The sequence below is a fragment of the Syngnathus floridae genome, chromosome 4 (assembly GCF_059516105.1).
Source record: "Syngnathus floridae isolate MCC-2025c chromosome 4, RoL_Sflo_1.0, whole genome shotgun sequence".
In the NCBI taxonomy this organism is placed as follows: domain Eukaryota; kingdom Metazoa; phylum Chordata; class Actinopteri; order Syngnathiformes; family Syngnathidae; genus Syngnathus; species Syngnathus floridae.
In genome coordinates, this window is record NC_142416.1 from 20,367,050 (window position 1) to 20,386,846 (window position 19,797).

Below are 19,797 nucleotides of genomic sequence, written 5' to 3' on the forward strand. Positions count from 1 at the left end.
ACTTGAAAGCCAAATTTGTCTCCCTCCAACCATTGTTTGAAGCTATGACCCCGGCTCGCTTTAAAACTCTGGTTTAAAACACCAACCCTGGCTAAAAAGCTTGAAATCTCACAAAAGGTCTTGAGCCGTTTTTATTTCATCAACACGTTTCGTCGACCCGTGAGGTGGCTACGCTAGACGCTCCACCGCACCAGTCAAGAAAATAGAGACACTTTAAAAAAAAAAGAGAGGACTTTTATTTTGACAGCTCAGATGGATAACGAACATTTTAAAAGCGGTCATTTTTTGTTACGCAGGAAAAGGAGGGCAATGGAATTGCGTTTTTTTGGTTTTCTGAGGAAAAAAAGTGCAGGACGGGCTTTTTCTTGTGTGACATGCACTTTCAATCATCTGCGTGATCATCTGTTACATTGCGTATGTTTGTTGTAAAATATTAGATCGGCGTTGCGTCTTTGCACCATTGTGACAAAGACTGATGGGTGCATGGTGTGTGTGCGTGCGTGCGTGCGCGGTCAGCCAGTGCGCACGATGATGTGCACCCCAGAGTCGGTAAAAACGGGACCGCTCATCTCTCCGATCTTGAGTGCAAAAGAGGCGTCTTCGAAAGGTTTCTGCATTTGACCTGAGGGGTACAAAACATACACACACATTACGCGACGAGAGGTCAATTAACCCGAGTCGAGTTGGAAAACGGATCAGCGACCTCTGCCAAAGAGTCCCAAGTCTCCGCCGCTTTTGGCTGAACTGCAATCGCTGAATTGGGAGGCCAAGTTCTCAAATTTGTCCTCTTCTGACTTGATCCGCTCGATATAATCTGAAAACGACATCAAATTTCAAACAGAAAAGCAAACCTAAAGGGTGAGGCGGCGGACGAGGACCTGGCGACTTACTCTGAATCAGCTCGACGGCCTCGTCTTTGGAGCGCGTGATGTTCTGCTCCCGCCAGGAAGACGGCCGGCGGGACTGGTTGTGCTTGACCAGGAGGTGTGAGCAGCGCACCTGCCAAACAAAAAAAAAAGGAAAACTGCTTAAAACAAAGCGGTGATGACCGGCTCACCTTTCATAGCTGCGGTTCATGAAGGTTGAGAGAATTCCAAACAGCACCTTACCTTATCTGGCTCTCCACGGGAGTCTCCCGCTGCGGGTCGTTCCCACTGGCTGGCGTTGGTCACGCGGTTGAAGTAATACACCTTGCCTGCAGACAGAGCAGAATTAGCAATGATATTTTATCAACCACAAACTCCTGTCCAAAAACTGGCAATGGGCGAGTACCGATTCTTACTGGTACACATTGGCGAGTACACATATAATTCACAACTAATTTAATTCGCATTATGACAACAACATTTAAGGGTAAAGCTTAAAGGTTTGCATTTATATGACAATGGGATTTCATGAAGAATTCCCAAAACATTCTTTTAAAAGAAACCTTGGGAGGCACAGTGACGTCACACAGGCCCAGGGGCGGATCGGCTCGCGCGCCAACATCATTTGCAAACTTTTACAACAAATTGTGATAAGTATATTTTACTACACTTGCAATTAATATCACTCTTGGCCTCGCGTCGCTTAAGTTGTACCTGGCTAGCTTAGCGCTAATCAATCAGCCGCAATGCTGATTCGGTTTGCTAGTCGCCAAGCTAGGTTGCACATTACATTGCGGAGATAGCAAACAAGCCAGCCGGTTTGCGGCCTCACGTCACGCCTGTTCAGTCACCTGAGTTGCGGCTCATCCTCTTCTCCCAGCCCCCTGGTAAAGCTTCCTCGTCTGCCATTGTTACTCACTATACCGTCACAGGTTTTCCTCCCCAAAAGTGACAAATCCAAATGGAGAGAGAAATCGTGTGCGAGGGTGACTACAACACTTTGCGACAATCACCGACACGTTTACGGCTCTCGCGTTGTTTTGCCCTTTAGCCCCGCCTTTGTTTGGAACGTCTCTGCCATTGGTCAATATAAGCTGTCGTACATTTTTTTTTTTATTGGTGTACACAAGCTAAAGCTGCATTTCGACGGAAACTTAGCAGCGTTAAAATCTTGAATTTTGCTACTCTACTGCTGGTTTTAAGGTAATAGCAACAACTTTCACACACGCAATTATTATTTTAAACAATTTGTCATTTTAACGCCACGCTTGCATCTTGTGAAACGTTTACGTAAATAACGTTTCACTGCTTCCCATATTAGCTTGCATTCAACGAAACAATCAAATTGCGTTTTAGGTCTTATTTCTTTAAAGTGGAGCAAAACAGTACATTATTACGTCCGCTCCGACGTGCTGGTTGTTTAAAATGATCTCTCGTTGTAAATGTGCGATGCGTCGACGTTCGTAACGTTTGTCTCGGCAGATACAACGACAAGATGATCGAAGTGGTGTGCAACGATCGTCTGGGCAAGAAAGTCCGGGTAAAGTGCAAGTATCCTTGACGTTGAAAGCGGCCGAATCGTATAATATCACCGTCTGGTTCATTGAACTGGTCCAAGACACATGGTTTTGTACTAGCTATGCATGACGTCACGTGTGCGTTTCCTCAACAAGTCCACCTTCCAGCTCTGAGGACACCATCGGAGACCTGAAGAAGCTCATTGCAGCTCAGACGGGGACGCGTTATGACAAAATAGTCTTGAAGAAATGGTAAGCAAACTTTTTTTTTTTTGCCCAATGTACAGCAAGATGATGTCACGTTTGTATGACTATCCTTGTTTTGTGTCGGTATTTTATGATATTATTTTATTATTATTCTCTGTGGAGGTACACCATATTCAAGGACCACGTGTCACTGGGCGACTGTATCCTTTCCACTTGACATGCTGCTGTGTGATGTGTACAACTACTTAGTACAGTATTTTAGCTGGTGATACAGTATTTGTGCATACAAAATCTGAGAATTTTTACATGTATCGATACTGGTATCGTTAGTTGATGAGTTTGACATTTGACTTAACTGAGTTTCCCAGATGAGATCCACGATGGCATGAACCTGGAGTTGTACTACCAGTGAAAGCAAGGCTCAATTTGTTTGGAAATGACATCATTAGAATTTACCAGGACAAAAAAAACTAATGTGAGCGACATGTTATGATTTTTTTTTAAAATATATTTTGGAAATAAAGTGGTTGTTTACCCACCGTTGTGCAAAGTGAGTCTTTGCTTCATTAACAAAAGTTTGGCTTGAAATAACACAACATTGACCACATAATAAAGTCTCATGGAATCCTTAAAGTCCACGTTATCAACAAAATAGGGATTATTTTGGAGAATGGCAAGAAAAATTAGTGACTTAGCTCTCCCAGAATATAAACACGCACACACGTCTCTATGGCGTGACAGAGCGGGCAGGTCAGCTGTAGTCCGAGAAGTCCTCGTCCACGTAGTTGGCGGGGAAGAAGCCCACCTGGGCAACAGCCACTGTGAGTCCCTCAAAGCATGACGCTGTGTACATTTTCCATGTTTGGCTCTCGCTCACCTTGCCGTAGACTTCTCCTTTCCACCAGCCACTTTGGCCTTTCCTGGACAGGATTCTGATGGTGTCTCCCTCGCGCAGCGACAGCTCCGAGCGGTCGCGGGCCGAGAAGTCGTACCTGGCTCTCGCTATGCCGAAAGTGCGCCCGCCGCCGCCTCCTGCTGCTGCTGTTGTGTGTGTGATGTTTCGCATAAAAAAAAAACGTTTTTCTCTCACTGTGATGATACAGGGTGGTTTTTAATTTGCTTGAACAGAAGCACCAACCTTTGACGGCGTCGCGGGGCTTGTGGTCATTACTCTGCTCGGCTTGCTTGTAGGGCGTGCGCAGCGTGGTGTCCACGTCCTTGATGCACTCCTTCAGGGACGTCTGCTGGTAGAACTCGATCATCTCCTACGACAATACACCCATGAGGGAATATCATGATATTCATGAATTATTCGTCAGATGGATTTATAAGAATATAAATGACAAATGTGATCCTGAGGGACTGACCACCAAACCCTTGAAGGCCTTCTTCTCGTTGATGCGGAACAGGCCGTCACAGGAGGTGATTTTAATGTGTTTGATGTCCAGGTTGAACCTGCCAAAGTAGAAGAATGACACACTTTGAGCAGGCCAGAACGGGCAATTTTGCCGTGCTGAATCTTACTTGATGCTGATGGCAAACTCTCCGCCGTCCTTTTGCCGGACCAGGTAGGTTCCGTCGGAGCGCGACACGAGAAGCTCCTTGGAGGCGGGCCGGTCCATGTTGCCCGCAAACCTGAGAGCACAGCGAGGCCGATAAGAAAAGATGAAACGCATCTCGATGAGTTCATGTGCAATGATGTAATATAGGAAATATAATTGAAGTTGAAATGCGCTTCTTTAAAAATATAGGATATTATAATGAACAAATGTAAGGATTCAATTCAACTATATTTTATCATATAAAACAAGAAAATAAAACTGCTGTTGCACTCACCAGCTGAAAGCAGACAGGTCCGGTGTGGGCCTCTGTGGGAAAAGGTTGAGATCAGGCTGATCAAATCAATCATTTTTAGATTCATATTTTTGTGACTTTCAGCAGGTATAAAAAGTCTACACACCCATGCTCAAATGCCAAGTTTTTGAAAAAGAGACCATCAGAATGTTTGGTTAAAAAAATAAAATTAAAACGATTTGTGAGGGGGGGGAGATAAAGATGCACAAGTTTGCACACCCTCTTATGACAGGGAATGCGTCTGCTTCCAGCTTTGTCCAATCACATTCACCTAATTAAAGTTGAGCGGTTCAAGTCGACTTTTTTGCAGTCAGCCCGTCAGCAAAAGCCACATGGCGCTTTATACTCACACACGAGTAGGGCACAACTCTGCCGCAGGGGAACCAGCCCGTCTGACCTCCGTTCAAGTTTCTGCCCTGAGGGACATCAAAACGGATGCTTCGTGACGTTCGAATAAGTGACGTGACCGATGCGTTATGATGATGAGCCACACAGCCGACGTACCTCCCACCACGACAGGTCCACCTCCGCCCGCATCAGCTCCACCACGTCGCCCTTGGAGAGGTGCAGCGGGCAGCCGAAGCCGGCGGGTGGCGGCGGCAGGCCGAAGTACTCCTGACACACTTCCATCTTGGGAAGTCCTGAGCATCCATGGAGGATAAAGATAGAACACAAGAAATAGAAAGTCGTCACACCATGATACTCAAAGTGCCCTAGTGCTGTGAAATTTGCTCCTGTATTGCTTACCGGTGCCGGCGCTCCCTTTGGACCTGTGCGTCTTATTCTGAAGGCAACAAAGAAGAAAAGAAAAAAAATAATTCAGCGCAATTACTTCAGTAGGCGATGATGAGAAATGATCATGTGAGACTCACTTTTCTCGCAGTAGTTGAATGGTCTGAAAAAGTCACATGATCAGTGTTAACGATCCCAAGAAAACAGATGGAAAAAATGCGTCCCCCCCCACATTTTTTTTTGGGTGATTTCTGATTTTTGTTATTTACAGAAACAAATTTACTTAACTCCTATTTTTGTGTGCCCAGTTTTATACAAAAGTAGTACTTTGGCACCATCTTTTTGGCTACTGGGGCAATACCTGAATTGGAAGCGACTGACCTGAGCGGCGCCCGCAAGGCGGCAATCTGCCCAAGCACTCTTTATGGGCGGCCGTTTTGCAGCGTGTGCAGCGGTAGCCCTGGAAGAAAATCCCTCTGAGGCAACGGAAGGAGGACAAGAGAGGAGAAGGTCAAGCCTCTGGATTTGGAGAGCGAGCAGCAAGGCTGAGACAGACCTCAGCAGCATGGAGCAGGCCTTGCAACACGCCGTCTCCTCAAAGTTGTGCATCTGGAAATCGTGGTTGTTTGCCATGGCGTTCTCGGGACTCATGTTGGATCTGCACACACATTTAGCGACATGAGGAAACCTTCAAAAAGGAACTTTTCCACTTTTTCCAAACTTACTGAGCCATCTCAAACTGCTCCAGCCATTTCTTCTTCAGTTCTCGTGTTTTGAAGTACAAGTCGTAGCCGCACTTCCCGTTGGAGTCCAGCAAGAGGAACAGGTAGGACCACTGCGGACACGAAGCGAGCCTGTTAGGGTCGCATCCCTTGGCCAACCTCAAACCGAAGCGCACCTTCTTTTTGTCCTTCTCGCCCCCCGTCTCGTCTCGCACTTGGTATTGCTGGAGCGCGATGATCTCCTTGAGCTCAAAGGTCTCGCCGCTCTTCTTCTTGCACACAAACATGGCCTTGTCGAAGAGGAACGCGTATCTGTGGACCACATTCAATTTAATATGAAAAAAAGCAGAGATAGGGGAAGGAAGGAAAAACAAAAAACAAAACACTCACCTTTCCTGTTTGGACTTCTTCTCTGTGCTGCAGATTTTGAGCTCTCCGTCCATTTTGGGGCGGCCAAAGAGGGCCAATGACTGTGACTAGAATTATAAAAAATGTATTCATTTATTTTATTTAAGTTTGAAAATAATGCTGCCAGACATTTGAACGCACACGGCGGTCTCACTAAATGGCGAGCCACACACACACATCAGCTCACCATGTTCTCGATGGACAACTGGAAGGTGGTGATCTGCTTGAGGATCTCGTTGTCTCGCTTCACCTCGTTGACACATTGCGCCAGGTCCTGGTGGATCAAATGACCAGAGCGATGCACATACAGCGGGTATCAAAGGTTAACACACCCCTTCTACTCAGGAAATGCCTACTTGAACAGCTGAACTTTATTTGGAGTTATAAAAAACCCAAAATGGTGGCAAGTGTAGTACACGCGTGTGCACAAACTCACTCGCATGGCGTCGAGAGCCGTGCGCAGGTTCTCCTTGTCTGACGGGTCGTTGGTGTGTTTGAACAGCTCCTGGAGATGAACAAAGCACAGAAAAAAAAAAGAACAGCTTCAATTTCAGCTTTTATCGGACAGAGATGAGATATATATATATTTTTAAACGGGATTATTGAAATTAAGATACCTGCAAGAGCAGAGGGTATTTGAGGACCCTCTGCATGGGCACCATAAGAAGATCCCTGAGGGTGAATTTGCCGCTGTTTGCTCTCATGGAACAGACCTGAGAAACAAGACAAGATGAAGGGAAAAGTCCAAAGAAGCAGACCTAAGGCTTTTGTGCACCTCCAGCTTCATCCTGAGGTCCTCTCTGCTACCCGACAGTTTGTCCAGATGCTTGGTGGCCGTCTCCACCTGACTGCAGTAGTGGCCGTAGAGCAGGAGCCTCTCCTTGTAGTTGACAAACACCCGGTGGAGGTTCTTGGCTCCGTTGGCGACGGAACTCCGGATCTCGTCCGAAAGTTCTCGATGTATGCTGGACAAATCCTACACGCGCCGATGATGTGCACAGTACAAATCCACATTCAAAACTTGAGTGTGCACGAGTGGAACAAGTCGTCATGTTATTCTTAAATAGTGGGACAGAAACATGTGTGTGCATTAAATACAAAAAAAATAAAATAAATACATAAATACACATGCCCCATAAATAAATAAATTAATTTAAAATAATAATAATAATAATAAAAAACCAACAATCAGGTACTGGTTTGCGGATGTACGATAAAAAAAAAAAAAAAAAAAAACATTCAGCACAAATCCTTCTTGGAGCGAATCTGTGTCCTTTGTACCTGTATGTTGACAAAGATGCTCTCGAGGTCCTGAGCCTGGAGGAATTTTTCCAGAGGCTTCTTGAAGTGCTGATGATAATGGAAATAAATAAGCACCACATCTGTGCGAGCATGCGTGCGCATGTGTGTGGAGACGCATCCCACCAGTAAAATTGATTCCAGAGTATCCGAGTACTTTTCTTCCGTCTGCTTGATCTCCTGGAGGCAGCAGTCTCGCTTGTCCACCCCGGGCTTCTGCGACACGCATAAAAAATATACGCTTAGGGGAGCACGTCGGAAGGTCGACCGGGAACCGAGAGAACTCACAATCGCGGGCTGTTCGACCGTCCTCATCAAGTCTTCGTAGATTTCATCCCCTTCCGCCTCGGCGTCGTCCACGCAGTCGTACAAGTCGTCGGCTTCATCGACCGTGTCGCTGCGGAGCACCGTCATTTACAAAGACGTACGCTTGATTTCTTTCGCGTCAAAATTGGAGCGCTTGCTTACTCGATGTGGTCCGACAGGCCGTTGTAGATGTCGTCATCGGAAATGTCTACTCCCATTGGGAAAGGTCTGCAGGACGGCATTCATTGCGTGATTACCTTGTACTTTTTTTTTACAATAACGATGTACTCACTGGAATCCTCTTTGTGTAGCAATGGGTGAGTGAGACAAGACGGACAAAGTGCTCAGCACCTGTTGCACAAGAAAACACATAAAAAAAAAAAAAAAAAAATCAATCAATTTAAAAGTTCAATGACACGCTATTTGTATTATATCAACAAAACACTAACTACTCACCTTGGCAAAGTCGCGCACGTCGAACAGGTCGAAGGCCTCAAACAGCTCGCTCTTCTTCAGCTGGAACTTGTTCTGACACACACCCAGGAAGGTCCGAATGTTCTTCAGGCACAGGAACTGCGGGAGAAAGTGTTACAAATGACCATTCATTCATACAGCTACTTAACAGGAACTCAAAAGTACATTTTCAGCAACTTGTCTGGAACATAACTGTAATGACAAGTAGACGCCAAGAGATGGCAGTGTTGCATTATCGTCATTGTAAAACTAACGCTAGCATGGAAAGACAGAAAAGTATTTTCCCGAGGTGAGCGTTGTTAACTTGTTTGATAAAATGTGGGTCAAAAAAAGTGCTGCGCATGACAAAGACATTACGAGACACAAGTGAGGTAGTGAACAAAGCGATACGAATTATAGGAACCACAAAAATAACCGCCGAGAGCGCCAAGCGGTGTTCATGTTCCAACCAATGTAGAAGGTGGGCGGGACATGACAGATGACATTTTACATAACTTCCTGTATGTGTGTGTCACACAGTGCATTCCCGAGTGTCACTGTCTGTTATGACCCGGACGTGTCCAAACATACGATTGGCCCCATGGTGGATTTCCCAAAGGTTCACGTTTGTGAAACACACACACACTCGGCACTGAAAATAAAAAGTCTGCCAACGTCAACAAAAAATTGAAATGCTTGTATCATTGTATATATCCTATGGCTGACATGAAAGGTGGAAAAAGTATTGGAAAATACCTTTGAACAAGGGTGTGTTGACTTTTTCTATCCGCCCTTACCTGGGACATCTGCGGGCGCAGGTTGATTTCTCTCAGGTTGATGGCCAGAGGCAGCAGGTTGTTGAGAAGCTGGCACAGCAGCACGCCGTCTCTCAGGGCCTGAGCGAGGTCACACACCTGACACGCACACACAAATGTCATTTTCAAAGCTAGAAGCTACGCTAATGGAGTGGCGAGAACGCGCGGCTTCACCTGGGCGCCCTCCCACGTGACACGGTGCGTCTCTGGCAAGACGCGGCACCCGATCAGCCATTTTGCACACTGGCGCCACAACTCCATCTTGTCCTGTTAGTAAGCGCACACACTGTCAAGCAATCAGCTGATCCACATTTGCATTGTTTGACTTGGTATATAGACCCAGTGTAAAATTTGTATTAGCTTTCATTGTTTTGAAAAGGCTTGGTGTTTGGTTTTCATTCGCTTTCATTTTTTGTGTTCAAGCAGTATTTGACAAAAAACAAAAATATCTCAAAGCACAGTACTGTGTGGTAAATAATTCTCGAACAAATGACCTTCCTCGGGGATTAGTCCCGAACCCCATTGAAAAGTGAAACTACTTTCTTTTTCTTTGTATTTCCTGTCAGCCTGGATGCTCATACAAGCTCCTGCAGGTCAGTTGCGGTACTGCGACAACCATGGCTATGTTTGAGGTGTGTGTTCTTTTTGAATACGTCAAAAACTATAAGAACAGTAATGACAAACAAGCATGATTTTGTTTTCCCACATAATGTGTTGGATCACTTGCATAAATCGTAAAGAAAAAAAATAAATCCAAAAAGTTGATTCAAAAAGTTACATTCATATGCGTGGGCCCACTTCTTAAACGGACAATTCACACACACACACACACACCACAGTCAGACCCATACAAACCTGTTAAGTGGTCATGAAAACTACACCTTCAAGTTTCACTTCCTGTAGATTGTCCCGACACTTATGTCCATAAGGCCATTTTTGCTTTTCATTAAAGTCCACACACTCCAAAGACGGGCAAAAGTCAAGGCAGAAGAAAGAAGTCACTCACCTTCAGACGCTTCCTCGATGCGGACGGTCGTTTCTCGTCTGTGACTTCATTGTCACATTCTGTCGTTCCGCCTCTGTTTGCTGGTGGGTGTTCTTTAGTTCCGTCGTGATACTTCCTTTTTCCTGACACCCGCAGTCATGGTCGGGCAAACGGCAGGGCCGTTGCTACGGCAACCTGAGCAGCAGAGTCACACCAAGTCAGATGTGCAGTTTAATCATTTAACTTCCCATGATGATGTAAGAATCAAACAATGAGGAAAGGATGTGAAAGTATCTGGAAATGTAAATGGGATAAATTGTAAAAAAAAAAAAAAAAAATCTTGTTTTGTCCTGTAGAGGTCGCTGTGATTCTGAGCAGACCACTTTCATCATCTCAGTGACCATGATTGCTTTTAAGGCTGAAAAGGATGATTTCACTATCTGATTCTTAGAAATAGTCACTTTTCGTTTTGATATCAAGCTTGAGAAAAAAAATGCATATTTTTCTAGGATAAAAAGTGAAGTCTAAAATAATGTTTTTAAATTAACAGACCAAATCAAGTGGGAGACTAAAAATAAAAAAAGTGTTTATTTGAGAAAAAAGGTTAGAACATGAGAATAAATTTGTTTTTGAGATAAAATGTCGCAATTTTTGAAAACAGTATTTTTGTCTTGTGAAAAATAAAGAAAACTGTTTCTTTCTGAGATCAACAGTTCTATGAGAACATTCCATTTTTTTCAACTTAAATATGTATTTTTGCAAGATAAAAAGTATGCAAAATGCTGTCAAGGTAAATTTTGTCTTTGAATGAGTCTTGTAATTGATTTGAATGCACAGCACAGTGGATTATTTGACGACTCCAAGTGCATAATGAATTTTTGCACACGCAGACACTCACTGGAGTGCCTCCGCATCTCACCTGTGACACGTTGACAGCTACGTTTTCACACGCACACCCTTCGCGTCGTCTTTGACATGCCAGGATCCGCCTGGGCCCGCTCCCCAACACGCGTTCCCATTGGTTGGCGGCGTTGCAGCGGTGCCGTGCCATTGGCTTCCCCTGCGAGGGGGAGAAGGTGAGACACAGACGGTTAGTGACCAGTTCGATACGGGAAAAGCGGGAGAAAGTGAAACATCGCACGGATGCGCTCCCGGAATTTCGGAGGAGCCGGATTCTGGAGCAAAGTGCTCGACTTGACGGAAGTCATGCTGCCTGCCACTTTCTGCTGGTGATCGTTTTCGTCTGCGCGGGTCAGACATGAATAATCGCTCCATCGCTTGGTGGCTGCGGCGGATCGGCTTGCCTCAGTATACCAAGGCTCTGGAGAGTGAATATTACGGACTGGAGGTATGACAAAGCCTGGCCAGAAATGGATTTTGTGACATTTGAACCACAGATGCTAGAAATGGTGTCCAAAGTACAGCCTGGGGGCCATTTGAGGCCTTCAATGAGTTCTTCATTCGCCCGGCGCATTTTCAAATAATACATTCAAAACACAGCCTGCATTAGACGTTTCGAGAAAAGTTAGTTTTTGAAAAAAATAATCTCTAATTTTTTAAATTTAATTCCTGTCTAATTTCTAATTTTGGATCAGCACCACTACTAAAAACTCATCCATGTTTGTTTTTTTTAATTGGAGATTAAAACATTCTTATTTTACTTTTTAAAGATTTAATAAAAGTCACGATATTGAGATTGAAGTCCTGACCATGTGACTTTAGGGTCTGCTGAACGTGAACGACGACGAGCTGAAGCAGGCGGGGATCGAGGATGCCTCGCACAGAGAAACCATCATGGCTGAGCTTCTGAGCCACCGCCAGAAGCTCTACCCTCACTTGGGTAAAGTCTTGACCTCGACTTCAAATAGTCACATGTACAAGACACGCTTTATAGAGCTACAAGCCACTTTTCGACAAGTACTCCTGCAACTTTGACTTCACGGAGGTCATCGTGAGCACGCACAGTTTCTGTTACTATGACAACTGGAGGACGGACGGCTTCTACCGTAACCCGAACCCAGAGTGTTGCGGGTAGGGGAGTGGTGCCTATAAACAATACAAGCATTTTCTTTCAAGGAGTCAGCACTTTGCACACTTGTTAAGATTTACACTGCAAATCTGCTCAGGGAAAAAGAACGGTCAACTTTGAGCCACGGGATTCTAAAAACAAAGAATATAGACGGGCCAATAAATCCTGGTTTTGGAGAATGCTACATAGCTTATCTTGCTGGGCTGACACCGAATGTTGACACGTTCCTCTTTTGAAATTCCCCCAAACCTCTCAGGTGTGCAAATGAAGCGTAGAGTGAGCAGGAAGTACTCGCTGGGCTCGTCCTTGGATTTGGTGAGAGCATGGACGCACAACGACAGTTACTGAAGTCATGCTAAGAAGAAGAAAAAAAAAAAAGTTGCTTACCGCTTCCCCCAGGTGAAGCCAAGGCAGGATCTTTTCCGCCAGAGTGTCCTGCCCCGCCTCCACCGCGCTGATAAGAAACATCGCCTGTCCGCGTCCTGCTCGCAGCTGCGGCCCCTGGACGAGGATCACGCTTCTGGCACGCTGGACGGCTGTCGAGAAAGCAAGCGCAGGTAAACACGCTTGCAAAAACACGTCTTGCCAAATTAGAAGGAGAGGATTCGTTGTCCTTGATTTTCATTGTCAATTGGCACAGTGTTGTCTTCTCTTAATTTTTTTTTTCAATCCACTCGTGTTAGCAGTAATGATTAACAGCTCGTTCAAGTAGTAGCCACTCACTGCCGATGACACCTTCACACCCAGCTAGAGATGAATAGATTGAAGGCCGGTTTGTTTGTAACAAGGGGGGGAAAAGTACAGAAGTGTTAAACTATTTAGTTCTAAGTGTATATGTAGCTGCTTGTGGGCCACCTTGAATAAACTGTTTGAAATGTAACACATACATTTACGACATCAACAGTTTAGCTGGCAGAAACTCGCACGACACCTTGACAACAGCTTGCGCAACCTGGACTAAAAGTATATTATATAAATTGTAGCAACTATATATCTATATTTTATAGTTGCACAAATTATTTTCGATAATGATCATTTTAAATGATCTCAAATTTATATTTTCTGTGATAACAATTCTCTCAATAATTAGTGACAAGAAAAGTGTCATTGTGCACCATGCTTTCTATTCACCTCTGCCAGTTTTTACATGTTCAGATGATCACTTCTACAAGTTTCCTAGAAAATCACAATGTCCCACCACCGATGAGCTCTTTTTACAACGGGCCCCTCGCAGGGCTTTGGGGGGCTACCAGGTGCCCGCGAGCACCACGTTGTCGCTCGTTACTCGCGGTTGAAAAATATTTCGTTCATGATAAAAGAATCAAATGCGGGGTTACAGACGCCAGGCAGCGGCTTACTTGATGACAGGTGAAAGAGGCGGCCCGACTTGTATCGGTATCCGAGGAATGTGTTCAGATAGCGGCTTTCGGGCAACGCGGCCCCGGGCGGGGGAGAGGGAGTGCCCGGGAAAGCTTGTGGGAACATGCCTGCCGTCGGAGAAGGAGGTGGGGGGCCGACCAACTGAGGGAAGGAGGAGAAAAAAAGGAGGGCGGCGGCGGCGGCGAGCTGGGAGGGACCGGGTCGAAGGTTCTTGTTTCTCTCTCACAGTCCCTTCCGGACCGCAGACCGTCAACATGTTCGTGACGAGCGAGCAGTGAACGGCACTGACAGGTAGGGTAAGACCCGCTTTGCTTCGGGACTTGAGTTGTTTTGGGACAAACCTCGCGAGTTCACGCGAGATGTTCAACGAGCCCCTTGACTGCGTTGATCATATTTAACGCGCATACGTGACTTGTGTTGCGACATGTCAAGCTTAAATAAATAAAACATCGGTATTGACTTTTTTTTTAAATACAAGTAGCGCGCCCCATTTTGTTCTCTTCAGTAGCATGTTTTCAGCCCCAACTGTTGCAGTGTGGTTAACAAACTTTCTTGACATTTGCCTGACAAATATTGATTATGGGCCAAGCAGGTATTTGTTGCTAGGCAGACTTTCCCCGAGCACGCGCGTGCTCAGGTGTGCAGGACCAACGCCCCAAAAACAGGATGTTACTCACACTGTACAAAACCAAAATATGATAGACATGTTTGCTGTTACTTTTGGCGTTTTATTGGACCTTAACTACTCACTCTTTGAGGTGTTACTCTACTTTTTGGGGTTACTTTTGACTTTTAATAACAGGCTTGGGACTAGTAAGTTTCTAGTAGTGATGCAACAATTGATCAATGAATTGATGATTATTAATTCATTGACAACTATTTTCATTACTGATTGTTTGACATACAATTGGCCAAATTTTCAGATTTCCAGCTTCTCACCAGTAAATATTCTCAACACATGAACAATTTTTGCTCAAATATCATGACAAAAAAAGCTATGGCTTTAGGAGGGGGAGCATGTTCATATTAATTTTCATTTTTTGGCTGTTTTTGTTTGTCTTATTTAACTTTAATGAGCGCAGCTTTACAACTGGTGGCGTAGCATGGCAAGTCCAAGTTTAAACCCATTAGAATACAGCTGTGTCCTGTTTTTTCATTTTTTTTAGACACACACTAGTCATATTAGCGCCTGACATTAGCATCTGCGTGATAAAAATATGTGCACATAATTGAAATTTAATGAACTACACTGTTTCTATTCTCTGGTCTGTTTGTTCCAGCACGCAGTTTTCCACTTCCGATGAACTTGTTTCCTTGAAATAACATTTGTTGACTTGCCACTAAATTCATCACATTGTCAGTCTGTGCACGTGTTCTATCAATGAGCTATTTATTCCCACCGGCAGCGTTTCCTGTTTGGCTCTGCTTTAAATCGGGTACAGTGGAACAAGAAAGACATTGTGTTAAACGTCCAAATAAAGGCCTTAAAATGTCACCAATGCCTCCGGCGGGGCGATGGTCATGTGTGCGCGTTGCCGAGGTTGTAGCGGCGGTGAGCTCGGCCCCGAAGCTGAGTGGTCCCTTGATGCACGAGGTGGCGACGGGAGGAAGGAAGGAAGGACGGGAAAAGGGAGGCTGGAAAACAGGAGGTTTGCTAGCGGCTGCCACATGTCTGGAAAAAAAATAGATGGGAGTGTCATATCGTGACAAGCTGGACACCAAAGCAGGCTGCTAGCTTAAAGAGTATGACGTGAGCATGAGTACACCAAAATTGCTTTGGTCACTTGTCAATTTTGTTTTCCAGCAAAAGGAGGAGCCTTGCCGTATACTTGAGCCGGCTGAAGGTAAACACGAATCGCACGCCGACGCAACGTGCGTTACCTATTTGACACGAGGCGACGTGCCACGTAGGTGTTTAGTGGTCACAAGGAGATGGACGCGCTGAAGAAGGAACTGGAGGAAGAGCTGAAGCTTAGCACCGAGGACCCCAGGAGCCATGCCTGGTACCACGGACCCCTCACAAGAGAGGTGCAACCGTCGACTGCAAATTTACACAAATACGATACAAATGGGAAAACGAACGGCGGATGTCCTCCAGGCTGCCGAGGCTCTTTTCGACAGGGACGGGGACTTCCTGGTGCGAGACTCCAGCTCGTCTCCGGGCGACTACGTCCTCAGCTGCTTCTGGAGGGACGAGCCCATGCACTTCAAAATCATACGGGTGGTGCTGAGACCCAAAAAGGTGCGGCGGCAGGCTTCAGTCTCTCCATAGAAATTTCAAAAATGCTAGTTTTGGCACATTTTGAAATGCGTGTGAGGCAGGGCTACTCCCGGGAGCTGTTCCAGTTCGAAGAGGACCGCTTCGACAACGTCCCCGCTCTGATCCGCTTCTACGTGGGCGACCGGCGCCCCATCTCCCAGGCCTCGGGCGCCATCATCTTCCACCCGCTGACCAGGACGCTTCCTTTGCGCGTCATCGCCGAGCGCCAGCGGGCCGCCGAAGCCAAGTCGCATGTGGAACGCGGCAAACGGCTCAGCTTCAGCAGCGCGCCGGGAGACGCCCTGCACGCCAACCCGCTGCTCAGGTGAGGGAGGGGTTGAGGGGGCGCATCCACGTCAGTTCCCGTTAAACCTCACTTCCTGTGGGGCAGGAGCGGGAGTCACCCCGGTAACCTGGAGAACCTCGGATGCAGGCCTTTGCTCCAGTCGGCCCAGTCGGACAGCAACCTAAGGCCAGGTACCTGTCACACAGAGAGTGGCTCAAAAACACTTTGAAAACTCTAGTTAAGAGGTCCGTCCCAATACTTTTGTCCACACCCTCAGCTGAGCATCATTATGGGTACGCTTCCGCACGCAGGCACTCCTCAGAAGGCCAAACCGGAAGACGCCGGCCCCCCTCCCATCTCGCCGGTGTTCCGCACGGGGAGCGAGCCTCTCCTCAGCCCCAAGCCGCGGCAAACGCGCACGTGTCACCCCGGTAACGTCCGCACGCATGAGCCGACAAAAACCATCAGCACGTGAGATCTTGATTTGGTCCTCTGGGCATAGGTGGGGGCGTGACGCTGCGGGGTTCTGATGGACAGCTGCACTCTCGAGCGCCCCCCAAGCCTCTCCGGATCTCTGTTGTGTTCCCCAAAGCCTCGCTACTCGCCACGCCTTTGGACCGGGACGACGACCCGTCCGTTTTCTACGACGAGCTGGTCGTTCAGGTCTGACACGGATAATTCTTCTCAAAGTCTTTTCCAGGAAGTGTGAAAAGTTTGCTTTCCCGTGTTCAGGTGCCTCAGTCCCGGCGCAAGGGTCACGTCGATCGACTTCGGGCGGAGGAAAAGTGGCAGAGCCGGGCTCGGATCACGGAGACCTCCTTCGGCTTCCTGGAGGCCGAAAACAGCGACGAGGCGGCGTCCCGTCTGCCGCGACTGCCCGACAAGGAGCATTTTGAACGTCCTCAGGTTGCGACTCCCCCGTGCAACACGACACGTACGAAGATTCCATCTCGAGATTTTGTCCGTCTCAGGTGGAATGGAGCTCGTGCTTCCAGCTGGACCGCTTCAAGTCGCTGCTGCTGCCGGACAACAACCGGCCGCTCGAGCCCAGCGTGCTGCTGGAGCTGAAGGAGCTCTTCGCCCGCACGGACCCCAACACCACCGCGCTGCACCTTCTCAGCGTGGACTGCCAGGTGGCGCGCATCGTGGGCGTGACGGCCGAGCAGAGGCGCACCATGGGCGTGGCCTCGGGTCTGGAGCTCATCACGCTGCCGCACGGCCGGCAGTTGCGGCAAGATCTGCTTGAGAGGTACCAAAGGAAACATTCAAACCTCGCACAGGAGAATGAAGAAAAGAAAATGAGTATCTCCCCCCCCACAGGCATCATCTGATCGCCTTGGGCGTGGCCGTGGACATCCTGGGCTGCACGGGCACGGTGAGCCAACGGGCCACGGTGCTGCACAAGTTCATCCTCCTGGCGCAGGCTCTCAAGGAGCACGCCCACGACCTCTACGCCTTCTCGGCCGTCATGAAGGCGCTGGACATGCCTCAGGTGGGACAGTAGCGCTCTTCCAATGTGTGGCGGGTATATTTCGAGGGTATGAAAAGTCGACACACTCACTTCCGCCTGGGCCTCCACTGACGTTGCCCTTGTGGCAAATGACCGCTCGTGTAGGTGGTGCGGCTGCAAATGACGTGGCGCCTGCTGCGGAGGAACCACACGGAGAGCGCCGTCCTGTTCGAGAAGACCCTCAAGCCTTTCATGAATTCGCTCAATGACAGCGACGGTAAGGCCACAAAGAATGACCCGAGGTCCCCGGCAGAGGTGGGCCACCCCAGTGACCCAGCCTCGAGTACCAATAATACTGCTACTTCTGCAACAACACATCAAAATGAACCCAAATTTTGCCAATAGCCATAGTATAGCGCCACCTACTGGCGAACATTTTGATGTCGGATTGTATCACGCATCCCTTTCCTAAAATTGGACTTTTTCCCCTGTGTGTCGAGAATGCCTTTCGGGGGTTCCGGTGGCCGTGCCGCACCTGATTCCCGTGCTGCTGCTGATGGAGGGCCAGGACCTCGCGGAGGACAGCCAGCGAGGCTGCCAAATGCTCTTTGACCTCTTGCAGGCGGCTCGGCGACACGCCGCACAGGCACGCCAACACCAGGAGCACGCCAAAGCTCTGCTCGCAAGTACGCATTCACACACTTCTTGCCACCTATAATATTATTATATTTTTCGTTTTCTGTTCTTTTTCTAAGACTTTACATATTCTAAAGTTACAACTTTCAACATTGCATTCTCTTGTTTAAAATGTATCTCCTCCATTTCAAGTCTTGCTGGACGTACATTTAAAATCTTGAGTACAGTTTACTCAATCATTTCGTGCTAATTAGCATCCATAATTATTTCATCATTATAATGTGCTAATTAGCCGGTAAATGAGTAGAAATAGACAATGACAATAAATCACAGCCATATGAAAAGGGAAACATTGTGAAAGTACATCAACCACGTCAGGACAAATATTGTTCACGGCGTCACAAAACAATTTAGAAAAGTCTCAATCGCCATACGCGGAATTAGCCGCTAGCGGTTAGCATGCTAAAGCAAGCTAATTGAATGGACTCACCCATTTGCCTTCTTTCTCAGTAGCGTGCTCGAACATGAATTTGCTTGTGGTGAAAATTGAGCGAAGATTGAAGTCAAAAGTTTTGTAACCTGAACAAAATAAAACTCGAGTCGAACTTCAAAAGGAGAGCCAACCTTTGCCCAGTGTCCGATTCGCGCCGTAATTTGTAGGAAATGACGTCAGCACCGACGTCGTTAACGTCAGCCCTTACGAAAATGACGTAATACGCCACGTCCAGAAGCCAAAATCACGTGATGAGTTCACGCTCATCCGGCATTTAATTGCAAACTACAATCAAGTATCATCAATTTTAAAAATATAATAATTACCAATCATAATTATTTGTATATATTTTTTAAATTGACTTTATTCACATAATACATTTTCAAATCAGAAATATGAATTTATGTTAATATTTTGACATTATTATGATTACATTATCACTTCACTCTAAAATAATGTCTTCATCATAACATTTTAATTTAAAACAATGACTTAATTCTTGTAATGGTGTGATGGTATTCTAAATAAAATAGCATTTATTGCAAAGGTGAATTTTAAAATGTAAAATCAAAGAAAACAAACCTTGAACTTTGACCCCTCGAGGCGGCTGGACACCTGTTCCCGAGTTGCTGGAGGCCTTCCGGACCGAGTTCGCCCTGCGGCTCTTCTGGGGCCAGTCGGGAGCGGAGGCGGACAGCAAGGAACGCCATGAGAAGTTTGACAAAATTCTCTGCGTGCTCTCGGATAAACTGGAACCGGTGGAGATCAGACCCGAACAGCAGCAGCCTCTCAGCTGAGACCGTGGGGAACAGCTTTCCTGATCAAAATGTGATTTTGTCCGTCGTGTTCAATCATACAAATGTCTTTCAATTTTTACGTGGACCACAGCCCATCAAGGCAGTTGGACAAACTTCTAATTTTATGATCAAAATGTGTTTTTTTTACATGATCTCAAAGAGTGGACACGGGAGTTTTTATGGCATCGCAGCCCATCGAGGCAATTGTCCGCTACATTATGTTGGACTGACTTTTTGTTCACTCGTGTACATAGCGGCTAATAAATGTTTATTTTTCTTTTGTTTTTCTCGTGCATTATTTT

At 46.6% G+C, this 19,797-nt stretch overlaps 4 protein-coding genes across 9 annotated transcripts; 2 read left to right on the forward strand and 2 right to left on the reverse strand.

The window, feature by feature from the left end:
• Window positions 1-212: 212 nt before the first annotated feature.
• pin1 (peptidylprolyl cis/trans isomerase, NIMA-interacting 1) lies at window positions 213-1,903 on the reverse strand. Its single transcript, XM_088372698.1, has 5 exons — window positions 1,718-1,903; window positions 1,110-1,195; window positions 891-999; window positions 704-814; window positions 213-622 (listed from the first exon to the last, which is right to left on the reverse strand). The coding sequence occupies exons 1-5, from the start codon at window positions 1,773-1,775 to the stop codon at window positions 513-515; spliced, it is 474 nt and encodes a 157-aa protein (XP_088228824.1). The 5' UTR covers window positions 1,776-1,903; the 3' UTR covers window positions 213-512.
• ubl5 (ubiquitin like protein 5) lies at window positions 1,902-3,129 on the forward strand. Its single transcript, XM_088372699.1, has 5 exons — window positions 1,902-2,069; window positions 2,349-2,417; window positions 2,552-2,635; window positions 2,753-2,790; window positions 2,959-3,129. The coding sequence occupies exons 2-5, from the start codon at window positions 2,362-2,364 to the stop codon at window positions 3,000-3,002; spliced, it is 222 nt and encodes a 73-aa protein (XP_088228825.1). The 5' UTR covers window positions 1,902-2,069; window positions 2,349-2,361; the 3' UTR covers window positions 3,003-3,129.
• vav1 (vav guanine nucleotide exchange factor 1) lies at window positions 3,078-18,866 on the reverse strand. Of its 5 annotated transcripts, none has more exons than XM_088372690.1 (31): window positions 18,696-18,866; window positions 15,070-15,245; window positions 12,581-12,729; window positions 11,084-11,224; window positions 10,186-10,359; window positions 9,354-9,446; window positions 9,162-9,278; window positions 8,368-8,484; window positions 8,204-8,262; window positions 8,074-8,139; window positions 7,732-8,002; window positions 7,588-7,656; window positions 7,082-7,282; window positions 6,924-7,019; window positions 6,743-6,811; window positions 6,494-6,580; window positions 6,289-6,374; window positions 6,075-6,210; window positions 5,902-6,011; window positions 5,733-5,834; window positions 5,558-5,652; window positions 5,317-5,339; window positions 5,192-5,228; window positions 4,949-5,085; window positions 4,795-4,860; window positions 4,427-4,458; window positions 4,115-4,225; window positions 3,958-4,045; window positions 3,729-3,855; window positions 3,468-3,628; window positions 3,078-3,395 (listed from the first exon to the last, which is right to left on the reverse strand). In XM_088372690.1, the coding sequence occupies exons 6-31, from the start codon at window positions 9,438-9,440 to the stop codon at window positions 3,342-3,344; spliced, it is 2,604 nt and encodes an 867-aa protein (XP_088228816.1). In that variant the 5' UTR covers window positions 9,441-9,446; window positions 10,186-10,359; window positions 11,084-11,224; window positions 12,581-12,729; window positions 15,070-15,245; window positions 18,696-18,866; the 3' UTR covers window positions 3,078-3,341. The 5 variants fall into 5 exon arrangements, with proteins under 5 accessions (XP_088228816.1, XP_088228819.1, XP_088228818.1 ...); XM_088372693.1 differs by lacking the exons at window positions 15,070-15,245; window positions 18,696-18,866 and adding an exon at window positions 13,552-13,863 and having other exon boundaries at window positions 7,732-7,821; window positions 7,894-8,002; XM_088372692.1 differs by lacking the exons at window positions 15,070-15,245; window positions 18,696-18,866 and adding an exon at window positions 13,552-13,859 and having other exon boundaries at window positions 3,468-3,631; window positions 7,732-7,821; window positions 7,894-8,002.
• Window positions 11,250-19,779, forward strand: sh2d3a (SH2 domain containing 3A). 2 transcript variants are annotated; one of them, XM_088372695.1, is made up of 17 exons: window positions 11,250-11,512; window positions 11,887-12,004; window positions 12,450-12,508; window positions 12,593-12,750; window positions 15,378-15,417; window positions 15,485-15,601; window positions 15,672-15,815; window positions 15,896-16,158; window positions 16,225-16,310; window positions 16,431-16,550; window positions 16,622-16,782; window positions 16,852-17,025; window positions 17,091-17,368; window positions 17,440-17,611; window positions 17,735-17,846; window positions 18,070-18,255; window positions 19,302-19,779. In XM_088372695.1, exons 1-17 carry the CDS (start codon window positions 11,423-11,425, stop codon window positions 19,493-19,495), a joined length of 2,472 nt encoding a protein of 823 aa, XP_088228821.1. In that variant the 5' UTR covers window positions 11,250-11,422; the 3' UTR covers window positions 19,496-19,779. The 2 variants fall into 2 exon arrangements, with proteins under 2 accessions (XP_088228821.1, XP_088228822.1); XM_088372696.1 differs by lacking the exons at window positions 11,250-11,512; window positions 11,887-12,004; window positions 12,450-12,508; window positions 12,593-12,750 and adding an exon at window positions 12,775-13,864.
• The last annotated feature ends 18 nt before the right edge of the window (window positions 19,780-19,797 follow it).

Bases quoted from the DNA above. Each gene is read 5' to 3' on its own strand.
- ubl5 (XM_088372699.1), top strand. From the start codon at position 2,362: ATGATCGAAGTGGTGTGCAACGATCGTCTGGGCAAGAAAGTCCGGGTA. The intron at 2,636-2,752 runs GTAAGCAAACTT...TTCTCTGTGGAG, and splicing joins AAAATAGTCTTGAAGAAATG to GTACACCATATTCAAGGACC. The intron at 2,791-2,958 runs GTATCCTTTCCA...TGAGTTTCCCAG, and splicing joins CCACGTGTCACTGGGCGACT to ATGAGATCCACGATGGCATG.
- pin1 (XM_088372698.1), bottom strand. From the start codon at position 1,775: ATGGCAGACGAGGAAGCTTTACCAGGGGGCTGGGAGAAGAGGATGAGC. The intron at 1,000-1,109 runs GTAAGGTGCTGT...TTTGTTTGGCAG, and splicing joins CCCGTGGAGAGCCAGATAAG to GTGCGCTGCTCACACCTCCT. The intron at 623-703 runs GTCGCTGATCCG...TGTACCCCTCAG, and splicing joins CTTGGGACTCTTTGGCAGAG to GTCAAATGCAGAAACCTTTC.
- vav1 (XM_088372690.1), bottom strand. From the start codon at position 9,440: ATGGAGTTGTGGCGCCAGTGTGCAAAATGGCTGATCGGGTGCCGCGTC. The intron at 7,020-7,081 runs GTGCACAAAAGC...CTTGTTTCTCAG, and splicing joins ACCTCAGGATGAAGCTGGAG to GTCTGTTCCATGAGAGCAAA. The intron at 5,086-5,191 runs GTAAGCAATACA...ATGGATGCTCAG, and splicing joins CAAAGGGAGCGCCGGCACCG to GACTTCCCAAGATGGAAGTG.
- sh2d3a (XM_088372695.1), top strand. From the start codon at position 11,423: ATGAATAATCGCTCCATCGCTTGGTGGCTGCGGCGGATCGGCTTGCCT. The intron at 12,005-12,449 runs GTAAAGTCTTGA...CAAACCTCTCAG, and splicing joins GAAGCTCTACCCTCACTTGG to GTGTGCAAATGAAGCGTAGA. The intron at 15,816-15,895 runs GTGCGGCGGCAG...CGTGTGAGGCAG, and splicing joins TGGTGCTGAGACCCAAAAAG to GGCTACTCCCGGGAGCTGTT.